Source organism: Schistocerca cancellata, chromosome 8 (assembly GCF_023864275.1).
Source record: "Schistocerca cancellata isolate TAMUIC-IGC-003103 chromosome 8, iqSchCanc2.1, whole genome shotgun sequence".
NCBI classification, from domain to species: domain Eukaryota; kingdom Metazoa; phylum Arthropoda; class Insecta; order Orthoptera; family Acrididae; genus Schistocerca; species Schistocerca cancellata.
This window is the reverse complement of record NC_064633.1, coordinates 504654157-504676635: the sequence shown is the minus strand read 5'-3', so window position 1 is coordinate 504676635 and position 22479 is coordinate 504654157. Positions and strand designations below refer to the sequence as shown.

At 42.2% G+C, this 22479-nt stretch overlaps 1 protein-coding gene across 1 annotated transcript in view; it reads left to right on the top strand.

Moving 5' to 3' along the window:
- Positions 1–2160: 2160 nt before the first annotated feature.
- The window catches only part of LOC126095653 (sterile alpha motif domain-containing protein 1-like), a 90350-nt gene continuing 70031 nt past the window's right edge, over positions 2161–22479 (top strand). Inside the window, exon 1 of the mRNA XM_049910412.1 lies at positions 2161–2336. Within this exon, the coding sequence (XP_049766369.1) occupies positions 2161–2336 (176 nt within the window). The remainder of the gene's footprint in view (positions 2337–22479) is intronic.

Below are 22479 nucleotides of genomic sequence, written 5' to 3'. Positions count from 1 at the left end.
GATGTAGGTTGCAGTAGTTACTTGGAGATGAAAAAGCTTGAGCAGGATATATTAGCGTGGAGGGCTGCATCAAACCAGTCTCTGGACTGAAGACCACAACAACAACAGTGGTGGGATTTATGGAGGCACCATTATTTCACAGGTGGTTTGTCGGACAACTCCGAGAAAAAGTTTTTCTTCGCTTTTTCGCCATCACCAGCGTACCAAAACCCAGCTGAAAATTCTAAAACGGCTACGCAAGTAACTGGATGAAAATGGAAAGATATAATCCTAAGGTCCAAATCTCGAACAGCCTTGAAAATTTTCTTAATATCTTTATCCGTTTCCAAAATACAGTGGTTCAAATCTACCATGGTTCTGCAAGTAATATCCGATGTGAGTTGAAATCTAAATAATAAATAAGAGCAGCAAGTTGATCACATATCAATGATTTATTTTTGAAGTATTTGTCTAGGAGGGCTATCTGCCCGTTTTCAAAAATCTTTATCCATTATTGAAAAGTACGCCAAACTTTGATTTTTGAGTACCAAACTCAAGTCATGGATTCCGACACGGCTACAAACAGCAAATGGTTGAAATTTTTACAATGAATTCCTAAGATTGAGATACCGAACAGCCTTGTAAGTTTTCTTCGTACCTTTATCAGTTTCCGAAATACAGAGATTCAAATTTGCCTTAGTTTTACACGTAAAAAGCACACATAAAGTTCGCTCTGAGGCGAAAATGTCGTTTATAAAGTTATATACCCTGGAGAAATATGCTCACAGATTCTCCGTTATCAACTAGGTATCCCGATCTGGGAGCCAGATGTTGTAGTAGTGAGGTGGGTGAACATTTTTTTACGCGTCAAAACCCGCCTGATGTATACAATTAGTATGGCACTATTTCAGTTTGACATAAGTAAACTATCAAAATTTTGCTGAACCGTACGCTTCCTTTCATATGAGTCACATGACTCCTGTAGAAGCCAAAAGAAGAGAACCAGGGAAAAATTGCTCCTAACGGAGATATAAAATAAACGCGAATACATTCCTGTTTATTTAAAAGAGTGTTACTGGAAAGTAGTGTACCAGCTAACTCATTCTATTTAGCTCACCATTTTTTTAAAAAAATGCCCAAAAATTTTTGCGTGTTAACATACTCTCTCAGTTTTGTGTTGAGAGGGAAGAAAACAGTGTGAAGTGGCAAAGAGTCGAAAAAGTATTAAATACTGAAACATAGTAGACAGTGGTTGTGCTATAGGAAGAGCAAAGGAGACAAAAGCAATGTGAGAGGAAGAGAGGGACCTAGTGGCAGATGAACATAGCTGACAGTGACAGAACAGTGTTAGAGAAAGGTTGAAGGAAAAAGTGCCAAGGTCCAGGGGGTGGGGGCTGAATAAAGAGAAAGAGAAGTGGAAGTGGGTGAGAGGCACTGATAATGAGACCCTGAGGATATGGCAATGACAACGAGGAAGAGAGGGATAGTGAGAGTGAAAAGAAACAGCAGCAGTAGAAAGGGAAGTATGAGATACTAGCAGCAAAGGGGAGCAAGAGCGAGACAGTGACAAAGACAGGAGACTGTAGCAGTGTGACAAAACGGAGAGGACTGTGGAGGGACACAGGAAACAATAAGAAAGAGATACAAAGAGGTAACGACAATGAGGTAGGAAGAATGAGTGAGTGAGGAAGGGGAACTCGGAGTGGATAGGTACGAGTGACGTAACAGCGATGGGCTAGTGGGAGTGAATGACTTCAGTTAGGGGAGCTTGTAGGAGTTCGAGGTGAGTTGTATGTTTAAAAAAAATGCGAATTTATTGCGTGCCAAAATTATTGGGGAAATTGTTAAATGTGATGGGGAAGGTAGAATGAGGTAGCTTTTCAGTCAGAGTCTTTTAAATAAACAGGAATACATTCGCGGTTTTTGTGCTCCGACAGTACCATTTCTTCGCTCGTTATCAATTGCGTCCTAAGGACAAGCAAACGCCAAGTTCCTGGGGATGCAGCCATAGCTGTCAGTTCGTAGTATGCCGCTTCCTTGCCGTCGCGGTGCAGCCGGGGCTCGCCGGCCCTGCGGAGCGACATACTTGAGGGCCGCACAGTGGCTGCCGGCCGCTGCCGGATGGCGGGCGGGCACAGTGTTACGCATTCTTTGTTGTCCGCGGTCGGCGCTCCGCCAGGAATGCACCGCTCGCAGCGCAGCGCAGCGGACAGGCGCCGCGCGCACGCACCGTCCGCCCCCGCCGCCCCCACCGCCCCCAGGCGCGGCCGCCTCCAGCGCGCAGTGTTGCGCCGGGGCCCGCCGCGCGCGCACGCACCGCCCGCCTCTGGTGCTGCCTCCCATACTCCGTCACGAAGGTAAGCCGTCAAGCCAGTGTTCCGCCACGTTTCTCGAACAGGACGCTGCGATGAATTGTATCGTTCAGCCAAGATGGAATTATTTCCTCAAGTTGTGTTCAAACCAAGGTTTCAATTATAGCAAAATCAAATGCATAAAATTATAATAATGTTTCCTTTGGTTAGAAAGTGCCTAATCTTAACAATGGCCTCTCTCTCTCTCTCTCTCTCTCTCTCTCTCTCTCTCTCTCTCCTACCACAAATTTTTTTTAATATGTTACGTATCTTTTCTCAAACCATCTTAACACACAGAAAAAAAAGAGTTACTTAAGCTGTAACTGTTGCTGAAGATAGTAACTTCTGGAAATCAAAATATGTTAAAACTGCCGACTGAGTAACATGTAAAACTTAATACATCGGAAGCAATATCCTTTTCGATAGAAAATTATTTTGATGGGCCCATAGACAATAACTTACAATATGGGAATTAGTAGCTAATACGTTACGATCGATATTTTTCGAAACAATATCCATTGGTCTGTGCAAAGGATAAGCAACGTTTCTGAAACATTCACCACAAAAACTGAATTTGTCTTCCATGTGGGAGCCCTCATGTAATTTTATCGTGGTGAATGAAACATGTTTATACTTTACTGTTACAGTGGAATAGCAAGCGCTTTCGAAATACATATTTAGAAATAGTACTGTCGCGTGAAAGCTTCCCGGGGAAATTAAATTACATTAACAAATGACAAGATATTGAAACCAAATATTTGCCGGGCTGTTGTGTAAATAGCGCAAGTTATCATATTACTAGCAAACACCCATATGAACGTACCTGAAAAGTGAATAATCTGGTTACTCTAACAGATTCACAGACAAGGAACTGAAGAAAATGCATTAACCTTTAAAAAACCGTAACTGCTACAGAATTTTGGAAAATTGTCTGCTTAGGCAACAAAGACATGATGTTAAGGAATTAGGAACGAAAGATGATTAATTACATTTATTATATTTCTGAGGGACATTTCATGTATTGGAAAGAAACAAATTAAATTACCAGTGAACTAGCGGAAATATCACATACCTAACAATATTAAGCTTTCTTCAAATGCCCCAATAAAATTCTGGTTCAAACTATGATGTGCGTTAATGAACCCGCAGTTTATCGGTCTAAAACCTTGACTACCACCACCATTATCACAACCACAATCATCGCTCATATACATAACTTAGCAGTAATTTAATATGTACAGCACGTATGGCTGCATGTAGGCCCTATGCATTAATATGTATGTGTGTGTGTGTGTGTGTGTGTGTGTGTGTGTGTATGTATGAGTATGTGTGTGTGTATACATGCGTGAGACAGAGAGACGGAGAAAGAGAATCTGCTTGTGAGACTCGCCATATACTGCGGTGGATTAACACTGAAGTTTCTCTAACTGGAATACTATTGAGATACTTAAAATGAAAGATCACCTGTTAGTTTCCGCTTCTGAAACCTTTGTCCTCTTTATCAATAAACGGATTCAATTTGTTTTTTATCTTCACTCATCTTACACTTTTTCTCCCCTAATCACCGTACAAGTACAAACAAAAGACCACAAGCAAAGGCGACTGTTTAGTTGACATTTTTCTACTTGGTATCTAATTTGAGGCACCGCGGAAATAAAAGTTATTTCTGAATGTGCATGCCCATGGTGTGTTACTGTAATCGTGATTATTTAAATGGTTTTTATACATTTCTACTGATGGACTGACGTGAAAAATTGAAGTAACTTTTGAAGGTACACAACACGTGCCAATATTAGCATTTTGATTTCAAGGTGCAAGTGGCAAAATGTAACAGAAATTAAGACATCATAATGTCTCTCAAATGACAGTTTTGATCCATTTGCTGTATCCTATTCGTCACCCGATTTCCGAACGACAACTGTCGTAAGTGTTTGGTACAATGTCCATACATCGCTGCTTTAGACTCATATTAATATAAAGTAATTTATTTATTTTTTCAATTGCTAACAACATTCTGAGTAATACTAATTTAACACTTCGATGTGCAAATGCCGTTGATTTCTAGGTAGTCAGTTCTTCTTTAGTATCACATATCACAGCTTCGCTATACCTAAAACTTGGGAGTCACCGGATCTTCATTCAATAAAACCTGAATGTAATTTTGTTAAGTTACTTAACTGCTTCATGTTACGCATATGTAACTTATTGATTAAACATACAGTTCTTACCCAGAAGAATCATGCTGCTCTCTAATAGAATGATTAAGGATACCAGCCTCACTGTGTCGAGCGTTAGTGACAATAACACTTGGTGTAACAAATTTTTGCACACCTGCAGGATATGCGTGGTAATAACCTAAGACTATACGTCTAGGAGCCACAGAGTCAACGTGATTTACACACTACTATCTGTGAGAACTGTAATAACCAAAACGAAGCATGTGAATGTTAGATTAAAAGCAGAATACACAAAACGGTGAGTCACTAATAAATATCACAATAAGATGCAAGGGTCGTGCATATACTCAACAGGTCTCTATAAGTAATCATTACTTGTGTTGAACATTTTTAATGGTACCTACACGTTTCAGTTACCTGTTTTAAGAAGAAATGCTCTCCACAGCAGGTTGTTGACACTTACTTTGTGGCGTTCATCAAACAAAATAATGTAAAGTATTTATTAAATACACGTTGGACCCTGTCTTCCTCTTACTTAAAATCATCCACATCATCCGCTGCAACTCAACAGCAGGCTGAGTCCTCTTATTCAACGGTGGGTACCGCCTGTGTCCATCTGAAGTTTCTCTTGCTGTCTGGAGGTAGGTAGTAGTGAGCTGCTGTACTCGAAGTACCACTGTACATGAGGAGCTTGCCTTTATTTTTCCAAAGTTACTGTTTGGGCAACTCTAGCTACACCTCTAGATCAGTCTGGCGTCATTACAGCTCTGCAAAATTTTTTATCGTGAATGGCTGTTTCGAATTTCTGCAGGAAGTTGCGGTTTCCTCCATTTTTTCCACGTGCAGGGTTTCGAAACTGTCTCTATACCATTTAAAGAGTGGCCCGTTTCTGACACATGAGTGGCTACTGCTGATTTGTGGTACTTCTATTAGAGCAATTACTCAACTCATCACTAAAGGAATTATTTGTTAGATTTCTCAATTGCGTGAGCGCTAGCAATTCTTCGTGGGATATTAAATTCATTATTTTCACTTGCGGGAAGCATAGAATTCAGAAGAAAGGTTTCAACATAAAGTGATGAAGACTGAGTCCATAAACTGTCTTCCATAAATCTCTCTCCTCTGTATCAGCAACCCTCAAACAGTCAGCCCTTTTCGGAGATATATTTTTGAAGAGTTCATTAAATTGTGATTACATGTTACTACATATTATGTTCTTTTGTCTGCTATGGACTGAAAACGTATTTTGATGTATTTTGTGTTCTAAGTTATTTTTCAGTTTGTACTTTTTTATATGACTGAAAAGGTCTTCCGGTCTGTCCAACGCATTTGGATCACGGGATGTGAACTAGGTTTTATATATCGAAATTTCAAATGTATTCATCTTGGAATTAGTATTATGTTTCAGACTTTACCTCTCTAAATTGTTTGAGAGGAATGTTACTTTCATGCCGTACAAACGATATCCCTCAACGGCCATGTTAGTCGTACTTTTTGTGTGTGTGTGTGAATTTTGTGTGTTCCTGGCAACAATACATAAATCACACAAGATGTTCACAAAGCTGTACTAATGGTATAACAGAATAGATTTTGCATAAGTAACTTAAAGATGAGCTACAAAATAATGTAGATCAAATAGTGCACAAAATTATTCTTTCACTCCACACAAATAAAAAAAATGACATAGTTACGTGACATAGTTACGTGACACAGTCACAGTTTAATGTACACATTGGAAATATACTTCTGAACACCAAACGCAGTTACACAGAAGAGAGATTTAACTGAAGACAGTTTATAGACTCAGATCATCAGTTAATATAGATACGTTTTTTTTTTTTGTGTTCTCTGTATTTCCCGCAAGCTAAGAAAAAGTACAGTCAACGTTACCCGCCGAGCTGCTGTTGCTGAAGCAGTAGAGAAATCTGACAAATTATTTCCCTAGTAATGGGTTGAGTGAGTGCTCTTGTTGAAGCTCAGCCTAGCAACACTGGATGTTTATTGTATATAGTAGTTAAGGACAGTGAACCATGAGTACGATACGACTGTCAGATGAATGTTTGTTTCAAGCCTTCATTTGAATCAAAATATAAATCTCCATTATTGCGGCCACTGAGGATCTCTGATAGCTTGGATAAATTCCGTAAACGAGAGGTCAATATACAATAATACCTCTTTCGGAGTAGACTCTATAACGTTGTCATCAGCTCGTTCGTTAGCTTCGACATTACGATGAGCTTTCATCTACAAAACGGTGACATAATCTCGCTTAACACGGCTATGGTAGATTCCAATGACTTGCAAGTTGAATTTATTTTGAGATTTTACTGTCTTAGGAGTTCGATATAGATTCCAAAGCGCTTCTGCAGTAGTAGTAATTAGGAATTGAAAGATAGGGTTTCGGAATGTCTAATGGTGCTGATGAGAGTAATAGTTATCGCCAGTGAAACAGAGGCTTTGACTGACAGTTAATAAATTAGAAGCACCAGTTTGCTTTTGTTCTACGGTAATAAAAATTAATACTGTAGAACAAAAGCAAACTGGTGCTCTTCATTTATTATAATGTTGCTCTACCAAGAACCGAGGGAAGATTCTGTTAACATGACGAAATAGTTGATTAGTACATAATTGCGGACATAGTTACGCTCCTCCTCGGTTATCCGCAAAGTTGTGTTGTCTGAATTCAGTTCGGCCGTAGTTACTCCAAATTGTCTTTAATGTCGTTTCCTTTTGCTGCAGTCGATTACTGTGTCATGCATTTGTTTCTTACACTGATTAGACATTATGTGAGAGATCACCAATATTTATGGAAAGAGGTGTCATAGGAGGAGCCTACTATAATTGACGGTGAAAGTGGTTAGATAAACGTGTCGGTGCGAACATAAATGGAACACAAAGTATGACTTGGCATAGGATGAGACGAATATGGTAATAACGATGGTTCCAAACGAAATAAATGTCATACATCCTAAAAAGCGTGTTGAGACAGTTTTCTAACCTATAAAAAGCTTACGAGAATGATAGTGAGCTACAATGGATAATTTGTCTTTGCAGCCCGTTCACCTGTAGATGACTGTTTCGTAAGGTAGAACCGGTTACCTAAAAACTGAAGAGTGAACTTGTTAAATAATAGTAACCGTTTCAATAAAACCTATACGAGCAAATGTGTTCCCTAACATTGTTCCTCGCTACTTGTTTGTGCAACTTCGTGAAATGGAGAGCTGACGCCTTGACGGATATTTTGTAGACATTTTAGAGTTTTTTACTCCACCAGCACCTGTAAATATTTTTTAAATAATTGTATCGGTATACGAAGCAAACACGCTGTGTCCAGTGACAGTACTTGATACAACTTTGTGATTGATCACCAACTTTTATTGTCATTTAATGACTGATCTGGGATAACGAGTTGATAAAACAATATTATTACTAGTATCCACAGGCCCTTGATGTTCTAGTTCTACGTTTTCATTGCATCGGTTGTGAAGCACTGAAAATTACTCAACTATCTTACTCAACTAGATCTGATTTTCGAGTTTGCCTTCAGTGGTCGGTGCAAAGAAGGAAAGAAAGATAATATTTTTTAAAACGATATTGTTTGTACTCCCGTTGCACCAATTCCTGAGCTATGCGCTGACGAAGAAAGAAATAGTTGTGAGACATAAACTAAAGTTTAGTAGGCGTGTTTCTACCGCCTTCCACGTAAGTGGGTCTGGTTTCGATTCCCAGCAGGGTATAGGGTGTTGTGTGTCCTCCACCATCATTTTCATCATCAATGAGACACAAGTCACCGAAAGGGCGTCAACTAAAAAGACTTGCAATATGGTGGCCGCACCCCGAAGGGGATATCCCGGCCAATAAATGCACATACGATCATTTCATTTCATTGCATCTGAAACATGATGGCTGTTCAGATTTCGCACCAATCGCGTAAGAGTGGCGCTAGTAGCGCAACTATGAGGATGGATATCCGGTTTGCTATATACAGGGTGTAAAGTTTACGTTGACAAACCTGAATAATTCGAAATATAAGCTTCACATGAAAAAATGTGTAGAATCCAAAGTTGATTACTTTCGAGGGGGACATTTGCTCGTGCTAAAATTAGCCCGCCACCCCAACCCCCTGGAGGTGGGGCTGGAGGCAAATTTCAAATTTCAAATGGGAACCCACAGTTTTTAATGCAGAATCATATTCTACATAAAAAACTACGTACATTTTGTCTTAAAAATTTATTATGATTCTTCGCTGTTGTCGCTGTAATTCAAGAAAATCCATATCCTCATTCTTGCGTGGAAAGTAACTCTCCCTGTCTCCTCATAGGGTGAGGTCTGAGAGAGAGAGAGAGGAATTAGAGTTTTACAAATATTGACCCAACAACAAACAAAACTCATCCGAATCTGCGGAAAAAATTAATATTTGGGTCCCCATTTGTGTCAAGCGAAAGCTCGCTGGAGGGCACAGTCGAAGACTGTTCTGTTTTCTGATGAAAAGCGGTTCTGTTTCGGCGCCAGTGTTGGCCGTGTGCTAGGAGGAAGTCAGCTGAGGGACTGCAACCACCCCACCACACTCGACGTACGTCTAGAGTTACAGTCTGGTGTGCAGTCTCATATGACAGATGGAGTACTCTCGTGGTTATCTCACACACCCCGACTGCACTCCACCTACTGTTCTGTCGTTCATGAACCGCATTCCGGGGCTTTCTTTTCAACAAGACAACTGTCGCCCACATAGCGTTGTTATAACCCAACATGCTCAGCGTCGACATTTTGCTTTGGCCTGTTCGGTCACATAGACGAGAACCCCAACGTCATCCACAACCACAATTAGTCGTACCTGTATTGACAGACCAAGTGCTACGGGAGCGGAACTCCATCTCACAGAGCGACATTCGGCACCTCTACAACACAATGCATGCATGTTTGTATGCTTGCATTCAAATTTCTGGTCTTTACACGGGTTATTAATGTACGAGCATTTCACATTTGTGGTGGCTTATCTAGCGCTTACAAAAACCTGTGTCGCGCAGGTGTTAATCATTTTCAGGCAAGTATATTCCCGAAATGTCATTACGTAATAATAATTATTTTTTAGTGTTGCGATTTTTTCCGTCACTGTCTATGTTTTCTTATCTCTTCACTGTCATTCAGAGAGTTTGTTACGGTCGCCTTATGAGAAAGGGTTTTCTTCTCCCTAGGCACAATGTCCTGTATCTTTTCGGTGTGTCAGAGTGATACCTTCAGCTATTTCTGTGGGCTATACGACACTGTAATGGCTATGTGTACACTGAGGTGACAAATGTTATGGCGTACCTATTAATATCGTGTCGAATATCCTTTTTCCATGTGCAGCGCAGCGACTCGACTTGACATGAATAGAACAATTCGTTACAAGTCCCCCGCAGGAATATCAAGCTACGCCCTCTCTGCAGCGGTACATAAGTGCGGAAGTGTCACTGGTGCAGGATTTTGGGCACGTACTCATCTCTCGATTTTGTACCATAATTGTTCGATGAGATTCGTGTAGGGTAATGTGGGTGTCACATCACTCGCTCGAATTGTACAGAATGTTCTACAAACCAATAGCAAACAGTTGTGACGTGTTTGAGAACATAAAGCCCATGAATGGCGGCAAATGGTCTCCGAGTAGCCGAACATAACCATTTGCAATTACGATCGTTTCAGTACGACCAGAGGATCCAGTCCATGCCATGTGAATACAGTCCACACCATTATCTAGCCACCACCAGCTTTCACAGTACTTTGTTGGGAACTTGGATCCTCGTCTTCGTGCCGGCCGATGTGGCCGTGCGGTTCTAGGCGCTACAGTCTGGAACCGCGTGAACGCTACGGTCGCAGGTTCGAATCCTGCCTTGGGCATGGATGTCTGTGTTGTCCATAGGTTAGTTAGGTTTAAGTAGTTCTAAGTTCTAGGGGACTGATGACCACAGATGTTATGTCCCATAGTGCTCAGAGCGATTTGAACCATTTGAACCTCGTCTTCGTGAGCTCTGCGCCACACACGAAACCTACTATCAGCTCCTACCAACTGAAATAAGGACTCGTCTGACCTGGCGACGATTTTCGCGGCGTCTACGGACCAACCGATATGGCCACGAGCCCAGGACATGCACGGCAGTTGATGTAGTGCCGGTAGCAAAGGCGTCGGCCGTCTCCTGCCAGACCCCATTATCGCCCAAATTTCCCTTCAGAGTAAAAACGGACACGTTTCTCGTACGTCCCACGTTGATTTCTGCAGTTATTTCACACAGCGCTGGTTGTCTGTCAGCACTGACAACTCTATACAAACGCCGCTGCTTTCGGTCGTTAAGTGGAGGCCGTCAGCTACTGCGTTGTCCGTGGGGAGAGGTAAAGCCTGAAATTTGGTATTCTCGCCAAACTCTCGATATTGTGGATCAGAGGATACTGAATTCCCTAACGATTTGCGAATGGCTCTGAGCACTATGGGACTCAACATCTGTGGTCATCAGTCCCCTAGAACTTAGAACTACTTAAACCTAACTAACCTAAGGACATCACACACATCCATTCCCGAGGCAGGATTCGAACCTGCGACCGTAGCGGTCGCGCGGTTCCTGACTGAAGCGCCTAGAACCGCTCGGCCACACCGGCCGGCTATCGATTTGCGACTTGGAATGTCCCAAGCATCCAGCTTCTACCACCGTTCCGCGTGCAAACACTGTTAATTGCCATCTTGCGGCCATAGTCACAACAGAAACCTTTTCATATGAATCATCTGAATACAAATGACAGTATGCTGTGCTTCTTTATCTTCTGCCCATCCACACGATGCTAACGCCATCTGTATGTGTGCATATCGCCGTCCCGTGACTTCTGTCACCTCGATTTATAGAGTTCCGGCCAGAGTGGCCGAGCGGTTCTAGGCGCTACAATCTGGAACCGCGCGACCACTACGGTCGCAGGTTCGAGTCCTGCCTCGGGCATGGATGTGTGTGATGTCCTTAGGTTCGTTACGTTTGAGTAGTTCTAAGTTCTAGGGGACTGATGACCTCAGCAGTTGAGTCCCATAGCGCTCAGAGCCATTTGAACCATTTATAGAGTGGTGTCATCTTCGTTACTGTGGCCAGAGAAGCGATACGGTGAGACTCGTGCCGGTACGTAGCCAACTCCTCTCAAGGAGGCCACTGAAGTTAATGTCTCCAGCCTACGGACGGAACACCGTAAGAAGCGGCGCGTGTCATCTCTCCCTGAGACACTGCAGAGATGTTTGGACTTTAACCCAGGACAGTGGCGCAAACTCTGTATAATCAGGAACCTTGTACCACCACCGTTCCTTACTTTGACGGCCAAATGACGAGTGCGAAACACCACCACAATTGCAATCGGGTGCCTCACAGTCAAGTTACAAAGCAGGAACAAAAATTAGCGACCTGACCTACGGAATCAATAGTTTTGTGTTGAAGGAAGATTAAGGTTTGACGTCTGCTCACCAGCGCCTTTAAAGATGGAACCAAAGTTCCTGTTGGCGTAGGATAAAGCAGGAAACTGATTGAGTCTTTTTTAGAGGAACTATGTAACACTAAAATCAGAGTGGTTGAGCGGGTACTTGAGGCGTAGTGCACCAGTTGACACTTCTAGTATTTCTCCACTGCATCTGTTTACATGGTTTCGAAAAATAAAGTTCACTCTTGGAGCCGTAGCAAACGAATACGGTCACAGTGAACCTTAAGGAAAATATTATCTCTTTCCAGCATCGCTGTGACGAAGCTTTGCAACTCTGCACATGTCACTCGCTGGCCGTTTAATATTTTGACACGCGAATATGCCTGAAGAGTGTAGAAGTTGTTGGAAACTGCTGCACGGTTTATCTCCTAGGACAATAACCGCGTCGGTATATTTTAATGTGCAGCGCTTGTGCCTACCTGTCTCCACCCGCCTTCACATTTTCTTACAAACTCTCGTTGTCTGTTACTGTACACACGTGAAACGCCATAGAAACTAGACTGTGGCGCTTATGACTTCCTCTGTCGCGGCGACCGCACAGATATGGCACTGACCACACTATCATCACTGGAATTTCTTTCACACGCCCTTTTACCACAGACAGTTTGTCTTTGGAGCAGGCAATGTGGCTTAGCGAGGATCAGCTGCGTCCAGCGACACTTGTTCAATGTTTGCAACCCACTTGGTGGAAGACACAGCAGGCCCTCAAATGAAGGGCCATAGCGATAGTTCCTTGTCAGAATCGTCTGTATTATATGTCAATATATGTAATGATTTATGGCCCCTGTTGATGTAACTTACAGGTTAAGCTACACTTGGCGATGACTGTGGTTCGATCTATGTACCCAATATAGCCAAGTCAGAGACCTTCTGAGCCAACGTACACACATTTAGATCTTCCGACAACAGCCCATTGTTTACCGACCATTAAAAAGGAAACAGCCAATCACTAAGTTTACTAGAGATAGCCGTCCTATTGTCATGGCAGCCAAACATAACTGCAGTTCGTTTTTTTCACAGATTATAAGGAAACGAATTTCAGTCAGGAGGTGAAATGCCTGTTGTGCTACTACTAGTCTTATGAGTAGTGATGTCCTTGGACAACGTTCCACACAAACGAAAGTTCGATCTCAGACCAAGGATGAAAAATTAGTCTCTGTATCAAAGGTAGGCTCGCACTTTAAAGAAACGAAAAATTCTTTGTACCCTTATACATATACGTCAACATTTGTTCTACATCAGTACAGAACTCATGTGGGTCTCTTTATTTACATTACTAGTGTAACTTACAGGTCAGGGCTCACTTCCCGCCTCAACCACGACTGTGGACCCCTTTAGCAATGTAATTTCCTGGTCTCTCTATCTCTCTCTCTCTCAAACACACACACACACACAAACACACACACACACACACACACACACACACACACACACACACACACACTGGTGGTATAGAGAGAGGAAGATCGTGACATTTACCGGGATAATGACGCGTTTCGGAGAGATCTTTAACGTGGTGTATCATGCAAACTGTACATTTTCCTAGTCCGTTAGTATAACTACTAAAGACATAAAATACTTCATGTTAGCATCGTGAACCCTTAGATCAAGAAAACGGCTACTGAGTTTGCATCTCTCAACCAATCACATAACAGGATCTGTGACACAACGAAAACATCGTTCCTTTGTCACTGAAACTCTTAAACACTGTGGATTCTCCACAACATTGTTGTAGATTGCTTACATAGGAATTTTACAGTATGCTTTCCTCATTAGGAAATGAATGCTCACGAATCGTAGTTATTCAGTCACCTTTAAACTGTCTAAATGACATCAACAGATTGATGATGATGTTTGGTTTGTGGGGCGCTCAACAGCGTGGTTATCAGCGCCCGTACAATTACCCAATCTTTGCTCAGTCCAATTGCGCCACTTTCCTGGATGATGATGAAATGATGAGGACAACACAACCACCCAGTCATCTCGAGGCAGGTGAAAATCCCTGACCCCGCCGGGAATCGAACCCGGGACCCCGTGCTCGGGAAGCGAGAACGCTACCGCGAGACCACGAGCGGCGGACATCAACAGATTTACAAATGGTTCAAATGGCTCTGAGCACTATGGGACTTAACAGCTGTGGTCATCAGTCCCCTAGAACTTAGAACTACTTAAACCTAACTAACCTAAGGACATCACACACATCCATGCCCGAGGCAGGATTCTAAACTGCGACCGTAGCAGACGCGCGGTTCCGGACTGCGCGCCTAGAACCGCGAGACCACCGCGGCCGGCAACAGATTTACAAAGAATTTAACCATCGTTTAGTCGAGCTAAATGGACATCGAGGCTTACATAATGATTATACTAATATCGTCTAATGCAGTAAATATCGTAGGATCTATCGTTTGCTGTGATTATACCAGCACATGAATCCCATCCATGGTATATACAATAGTCGTATACAGATTTTTCCATATACTTTCGTACATACCCTAGCGTAGTAGACTTCTGAGATCCACCATTTTCTGTGAATTCTAGATACCCTCGTGGTAACCAGTTTTGGCGCGATTCTGCAGAAAGTGTTGAAGGTACGGTATACTATGACTGTTCATGCCTTCCCACCCGAGACTGCACGAGTTAAGCTAAGGCCTTCTAGGATAATCTTAATGAATCGGCTCCTGGGAAATCTTCCTAACAGTTTCCTGTGAATCTCTCGCTTATATTGTCCATCGAAGCCGTTCTTGCAGTGCACTGTGTCTCTTCAGAAGATGCAAGCAGATGATTAGTGACTACAAGTGGGAGTGAAGGTAGCTAATTTACTTGAAATAAGTCTCAGTACGCTATTACGATGCATTCATTAGCGAAAACCGGAAGATGGTTACAGTTTAACAGTCCTGAAGCCATTCATGTAAAGAAATTAATGAACGCCACTACGGTGCATTTACTAGCGACCAGCGCAAGACGGTTACAGTTTAATAGTCTAAAGCGATTCATCTCAAAAAATTATTCGTCGACTATCACATGTGACAGGACTCCGAGTACATTCTGTCGCCTACAGGCAAGACTGCCGTGCAGCCGATATTTCTTGCTTACATTGTAATACTTCGTAGCTCTTCGTACATCTTCGGTAATTTAAGAGCATTCCTTTGTTTACTAAATTAACCGGTTTACTGCATATTGATACTATTGTATCAAAGCGCTGATGGTCCTAGGCTCCTCCTAGTATTTGCAAAGCTAACAGTGGACTTTGGTAACTAACATTTGATACAGAAAGGTCTGAGATTTGCACCAGAACACTTGTGATTCCCCAGTGCACCGACTGCCTATCAAGTTCGTTCTCAGGCGTCATGTGCTTCTCCCCACTCCCATGATTCTCCTACTGAGTCTTCCCGGCGCTGTTGCAGTGCAGTGCTGCTTAGAGCAGCGAATTACTTCTCATAACTGCAGCATCCGAATAAAATGTAAAATATGGGGAATAAAATGCAGTCCAAACTGCAGGCACCTCACAAGTACTTCAACTAATGGCCATTTTCCATGCTATTCACAGTAAATGCTGATATTTAGTATTCCCCTGTCATATGGTTTTCCCATATAGGTATTTTGTTTAACGTAACTTGTACGACTTCTTTCCACATCTGCAGTCTACGGTAAATTTTCCGATAGCTATTTATGTTCTTCCTTGAGACAACTGTTTTCACTAAACACCCCAGTTTTATACATATGTACAGTCCGCAGCTCGTGGTCTCGCAGTAGCGTTCGCGCTTCCCGAGCACCTGGTCCCGGCTTCGATTCCCGACGGGGTCACGGATTTTCATCTGCCCCAAAATGACTGGGTGTTGTTGTATCGTCTTCATCATCATCATTCATCTCCACTACGGTCGGAGGAATGCAACGGCAAACCACCTCCATTAGGATATTGCCTAGTACGGCGGTGCGGATCTCCCGCATAGTTCCTCTATGCTCTGTCAAGAAGCATGGGACTTCATTTCCATATATATCGACCTTTCCCATTTCCAATATATTAAAAGTTAACTACACAGAAAGTAGTAATTTCTGTAATGGGAAATGATTTAAGTCTGTTTGATACGTTGTACTGTACATATCATTCCTAGATCGAGAGAAGTGTGTTTTTCCAGCAATTCAAATGTTCTTGCTGTTGGTGTCTGTTAATAATTTCCACATTGGCTACAGATTAATAATTACAGCTATAGACAAACAGAACAAATAGCAATTATTTCTCTGTCTCGATTGTCTGGAAGGTGTACGCGTATACCAGTTAATTTCTTTACATTTTTGTACCCCAGTGCACGCATCGCCGAACGTTGTTGAGTATGACACAGATATTGTCCTATAAGCTATATGTTACACATTTCAAGGCACTTCATGGAATTGGCAAGATGGTTATTGATATCATTGTTCACTTCATGGTGTGTGATTTGACATGTAAATTTGTTACACGGATTTATTCCGCCATTGGAACTCATCCAGTTGTCTACTACACTTGTCCCATAGGGGTGCACAGTGTACAATAGCATTGCTATTTACTGGAAACAGCTGCCTTCTAAACTTATGATGCATAACTGGAATCCATGTCATGATTATGTATCATAAGCTCTGCCATCTTGGATCTTTAGGGTATATAATAGTGTTTGATGTTTTCAGCTATTCTGTGCTTCAAGGTAGTAAAATTGTCAACACGGCGTCCTCCAAAGGGCTAAGAAAGATGTTGGGTAGAAGAGGAGACCAACTGATAAACGTTATTGTTTGTGGTTATAATTTGGGGATCTCGACAGTCTTGTTACTGGCGTTGGTAACATAAATCACACCGAAAATATATCACTCGTCAGCAATAAGTATTTAAATGTTCTTGTGCCTGTTTGAAAACCGCTTTGTGACAACATTATTATGGTTAAAATATGTAACAAACCGGACTGCGCAGAACAATTAGAGTATAAGGCCGTAAGGTTATAGAAGAAAATGTGTGGTGCATTTATCAGTGATCTGCGTTCCCTAATTTCATCTCTGCAAGTCATGGTGTCGAAGCAAAATTCTCAAATTATTCTACATGGGGAGAGAATGTAATAAGAAGAAACATACAGAAAAAATATAAGAGGAAGCATTGGAGGTAATTTAAAGGAAATACGTAAATCTTATGGGTCTACCATATAAAGAGTAACTAGCTGATACAAAATGACTGTACTAGTCGATGAGATGCCAGGGATATTCTAGCAGCTCTGGGTAGGTTACGTTTACCTCAGGGATCTGTACAGAACCAAGAGTTTACTAGATATTTTATTAACATGGAGGTTTGTGATTAACTAACATCAAACTATGATATCTGCGGTGAGGAAGATTACAAAGGAAACAGAAATGTGATTGTGAAAAACATAAGACAGTTGAATTTGACTCTTTAGCGTAGATGACGTCCAACTACAGAATAAAGATATATAACAAATTTATATTTCAAATAACAAGGCCAGTTTTATAAAATGCACTGATATACATCTATGAGAAATTCTTACATCTTCCTTCCCTAAACAGTGTGGTATTACCAGGCACAAAGCTAAGACATGGAACTACGGAGTGGATAGGGTGCTAGAAGACTGTCGAAGTCCATTCAGTGTCAACAAAGAACATTTACAAAGAACTCCACTTTAGTCTGTACTATTTTGCTTATATGAGGTGTAAGTTGTCACACAGCTTACAAAGAAGTTGCTGTCATGTTTGACAGTGATACGCAGTGTGCCACCTGGGCGATAAGAATACCTACAAAATTATAACATAGACTCCAACAATGACAACATATGTATTATATTAAAGCTGGAGAAAAACGATTTTCTCAGTTAAGTATATTGTTCTCCACAATACCATGAAATACAGATAATGCCAAACTAGGATTGGTTCAGACAAATGATGTCATTGCACGGGTTTTAAGAAAAATAATAAACGTACCACATGGATTTCAAACGTTTCCATGTTATAGATATTACTCCTTTTAGTCCAGTTACTGCATCATACGTTAAGAAAAGGAAGCTTGAAATAGAAGAAATCAATTCAAAAAAGGCAATCCAGAGCATTTGGTGGAAGCAATTGGCACAAAGAAAGAATATAATCTGCTGTTGGGAAAAGAAGAAAGTATTACAAATATGCAAACAAAGATTAGGAATTATTTTAGACACGGTACCTATACAGAAAAGTCATTATACTGTTGGGGAAAACAGCGTTTGTAGTAAATACCAGTGTAAAAATGGTCATTTGTTGGAGTATTCCCAAAGAATAGTGAATTAGAGAATGTTTACTATATTAAATGATAGAAGAAAACTCTGTTAATAAGCTTCCATTCCCATTTGAGCATCATTAAAAAAGAGAGTTTGTTTGTATTTAAATGTGGTGGGCCGAACATTGTACATGTAGCAACAGTAAGGACATTTGCGGAATTAAAAATTGACGGAACAACTACATTTAACAATCGTTCCTTTGCAAAAGTTGTTAAAATTTTATAGCCAAAATCCGCAAGAATGTGGTGTTGGGGATATTTGTAAGATTCACCAAAGAAGATGTGGTTTACAGGGTGTCTATAATGAAAGTTTCGCTACTTGAAGAGGATCCCAGCAGAGATGAAAGAAGAAAGAGACTTCATGGAAACATTATCAAGTAAATGAGGAAGATAAATAACCAATAAATCATTGAAAGAAACACATTTTTATGCTATCAGTCCCAACTCATTTTCCATGTGTATTACCAGTGGGGGGGGGGGGGGGGGGCAAGAAACTACGGCACCTAAAAAAATTAAAACAAACAGTTTCCATTAATTCTTGTTGCAAATTATCGACAACATACTTTTTAAACAAGTACTGATGTATACGTTTGGCCCAGAACTTGCTAATATCTTTTCTACAGTCTTAATAAACAATACCAATGCATTGTACGTATAATGTGTTCACAAAGGGGATGGTACTTTAAAACCCCACATTCCTTGTAACAATACAAATTTTGTCAATAGTCATAGATTTTTACTCACAAGATAGTTTTATAGCCATATAGATGCGTAACAAGTGTCCCAAACCTGAAAATATGAATATAAAATTTGTTGCAAAAAGTCATTTCACTACGAATACTTAATTCTCGATTCTGATTTACTTAAAAGTTTTACAGCGCCCCTTTTATAAACAATGTATTGCATGTGGGTTCAAATGTGGTGATCTTTGGTGACCATGCAGTTTGGAACAGTCGGCTAATGATTCAGTTTTCCCAGAACTCCTGTAGATAGTTGTTGACTGTGGATACTGTACCACAGACACTGTCCCTGTGACTGTTCAGAGATGTCACTAAACCCGCCCACAAGTGTAAACAACAACGCATGAGCAGCGCCTGTTAGATGGAGGAGGTCCGACAGCCAATCAGTTCCAGTCACTCCACCAGGAAGGAGGTACACAGCTCGTCTTGTCTATAGTTCAACCACGCCTAGACGATCAATACTGCGGATCGATCGCGTCTGCATTGTTACTTTGTGTCAGGAAGGGCTCTCAAAAATGTAAGAGTCAGGCGTCCCGGAGTGAACCAAAGCAATGTTGTTCGGACATGGTGGAGATACAGAGAGAGGATCTGTCAATGACATGCAACGCTTACGCCGACCGAGGGCTAGTACTGCACTGGATGACCGCTATCTACGGACAATGGCTCGGAGAAACCCTGACAGCAACGCCACAATGTTGAATAATTCTTTTCCTGCAGCCACAGGACGTTGTGCTAAGACAGAAACTGTGCGCAATAGGCTGCATGATGGGCAAATTCACTCCCCACGTCCATGGCAACCACGACACCAGGCAACGCGGTACTGATGGGCCCAACAACACACCGAATGGACCGCTCAGGAGTGGCGCATATGGCTTCAACCAGACAAACGTCGGAGACGTGTTTGGAGGCAACCTGGTCAGGCTGAACACCTTAGACATACTGCCTAGAGAGTTCAGCAATGTGTGGGGTCCCTGCTGTTTTGGGGTGGCATTATGTGGGGCCGACGTACGCCACTGGTGGTCTTGGAAGGTGCCGCAATGGCTGTACGATACCTGAATGCCATCCTCCGACCGATAGTGCAACCATATCGACAGCATATTGCCGAGGCATTCGAGCCCCCATCGGGCACATCTCGTGAATGCCTTCCTTCAGGATAGCGACATGCCTTGAATAGAGTGGCCAGCATGTTCTGTAGACATGAACCCTATGGAACATGCCTGGGATAGATGGAAAAGTGCTGTTTATGGACGACGTGACCCACCAATAACTCTGAGGTATCTTCGCCGAATCGCCATTGGGGAGTGGGATATTCTGAACCAACAGTGTCTTGATGAACGTGTGGATAGTATGCCAAAACGAATACAGAAATGCGTCAACGCAAGAGCACATGCTACTGGGTATTAGAGGTACTGGTGTGTACAACAATCTGGACCACCCCTTCAGAAGGTCTCGCTGTGTTGTGGTACAACATGCAATGTGTGGTTTTCATGAGCAAGAGGGCGGAAATGATGTTTACGTTGATCTCTATTCCAATTTTCTGTACAGGTTCTGGAACTCTCGGAACTGAGGTGATGCAAATCATTTTTTTATGTATGTATATCTCAAAATTCTGAAAATATAAGGTACTTGACTAGAGCACAATATTCCAAAGGTTGGAGAAAAATACTCCCATTACTTGGTAATACAGGGGTTAACATTCACGTGAGAAGTTAACGTTTGTTAATTGAGAACCATGTTTCCGTTCCAGGTTACAAAGTTTCACATTGCGACGACCAGCTCCATCGACGACAGCCTGGACTACACTAGTGATTGCATTGCTGTTGTCCAGAACATATGAGGCGCAATATAAGCTACCTTCCTCGCTGTGCTCATCTTCAACCTCAACATGTGTCATTGTCCCTTTTACAAACACTGTCCTGCATGTGGGATAAAATGTGGTGATCGTGGTTACCATGCAGTTTGGAACAATCAGCTAATGATTCAGTGTTCTCCAGATATGTTATGGAGTAATCCTGTGACGTCGCAAGCATTGATACGTGGAGTCTCATGATGGATCAAGACAGTTAAGCCCAAATCACCTCTCTTCTGTAGAGCAGGGTTAACATGTTGGCGAAGGAGATCACAGTAATGTGTGTCATTCGGGTTGCTCATCCTTGGTCCCCCTATGTCGCAATATCAGTACCAGCGCCTAATGACAAGTCATGACACTAAAACTATTAACAAATGCTACAGCGCACAGTCTGAACATCACTCCAATGAAGTATGTTACCTATACGGTAATTAACTTCCCATCTATAGTGTCTCAAGTAGCGAAAGATCAGTTATAACCGTCATGTAACCTGAAACAGTATTGTATCGTACATCTAGCGCTTGCGATCCAGCAACCACTCATACATCAGTGTACCACGAGAGACTGCCTTTGTTGCTTGTTCGTTACATGGGCTCTGGTGATCTCAGCGAAGCTACGCGCCATACACCTGAACTCTTGCGATTGTTTCCAATCGGGTCCTCAGCTGTCGCCACGTTTCCTGGTTGTGCACTATTCACGTGCCTCCAAGCGCTGATCCCAGTAGCCAGTAGCTGTCCTTCTCTGTTCGTGTCTGCTCCGCCGATGCACGACAGTTCACAGCAGGAGCCTTTCTGTAGCCAAGCAGAAGTTGTCCACAGTCCCTCAATAGATGCCTGTCTTCGTTGAGCCCACCAGTCACTCAGGATCAAAGCTAGTGGCACCGACCAAATGTCGAACAGGTGAGCCCTCTCCAAGTGCTGCTTCGGCGGACGTCAGCTCCGTCATCGCATCCGAGATATCACCTTATGGGACACCACCTACTAGACACTCCAAGCAAAACTTAAAACGGAGCAGCACATCACAGCCTGCATGTCTATCCTCTGGGCTGTCATCGAGCGCCTCCTATGGAGCACACCATTGGACGTCACCAACCACATTGTCTCCAAACCCTCTGACTTATGGGACTTCTCCCACTGGCCGGCCGGTGTGGCCGAGTTGTTCTAGGCGCTTCAGTGTGGAACCGCGCTGCCGCTACGGTCGCAGGTTCGAATCCTGCCTCGGGTATGGATGTGTGTGATGTCTTTAGGTTGGTTAGGTTTAAGTAGTTCTAAGTTCTAGGGGACTGATGACCTCAGATGTTAAGTCCCATAGTGCACAGAGTCATTTGAAACATTTCTCCCACTGACTACAGCCACGTACAATCATTCCATGGACATTCCAGTGTATAGTGACTGACTACGTTTCTACAACGTTACACACCTAACGACGGTTGTTATTTGATCATTGACATAGCCTACTTGGGCTAATATCTAGTAGCATGTCGTTCCCAGATAATCACAAAAAATATTCTAATGCTGGAAACAGCACGCAAAATTAAAATCCCTAATCGAAACTTTCTATAACTATTGTACGAAGAAGCTGAGCTAAGTGTTAAGGGTGTAAAGGGGAAGTTTTGAGAAAAAAT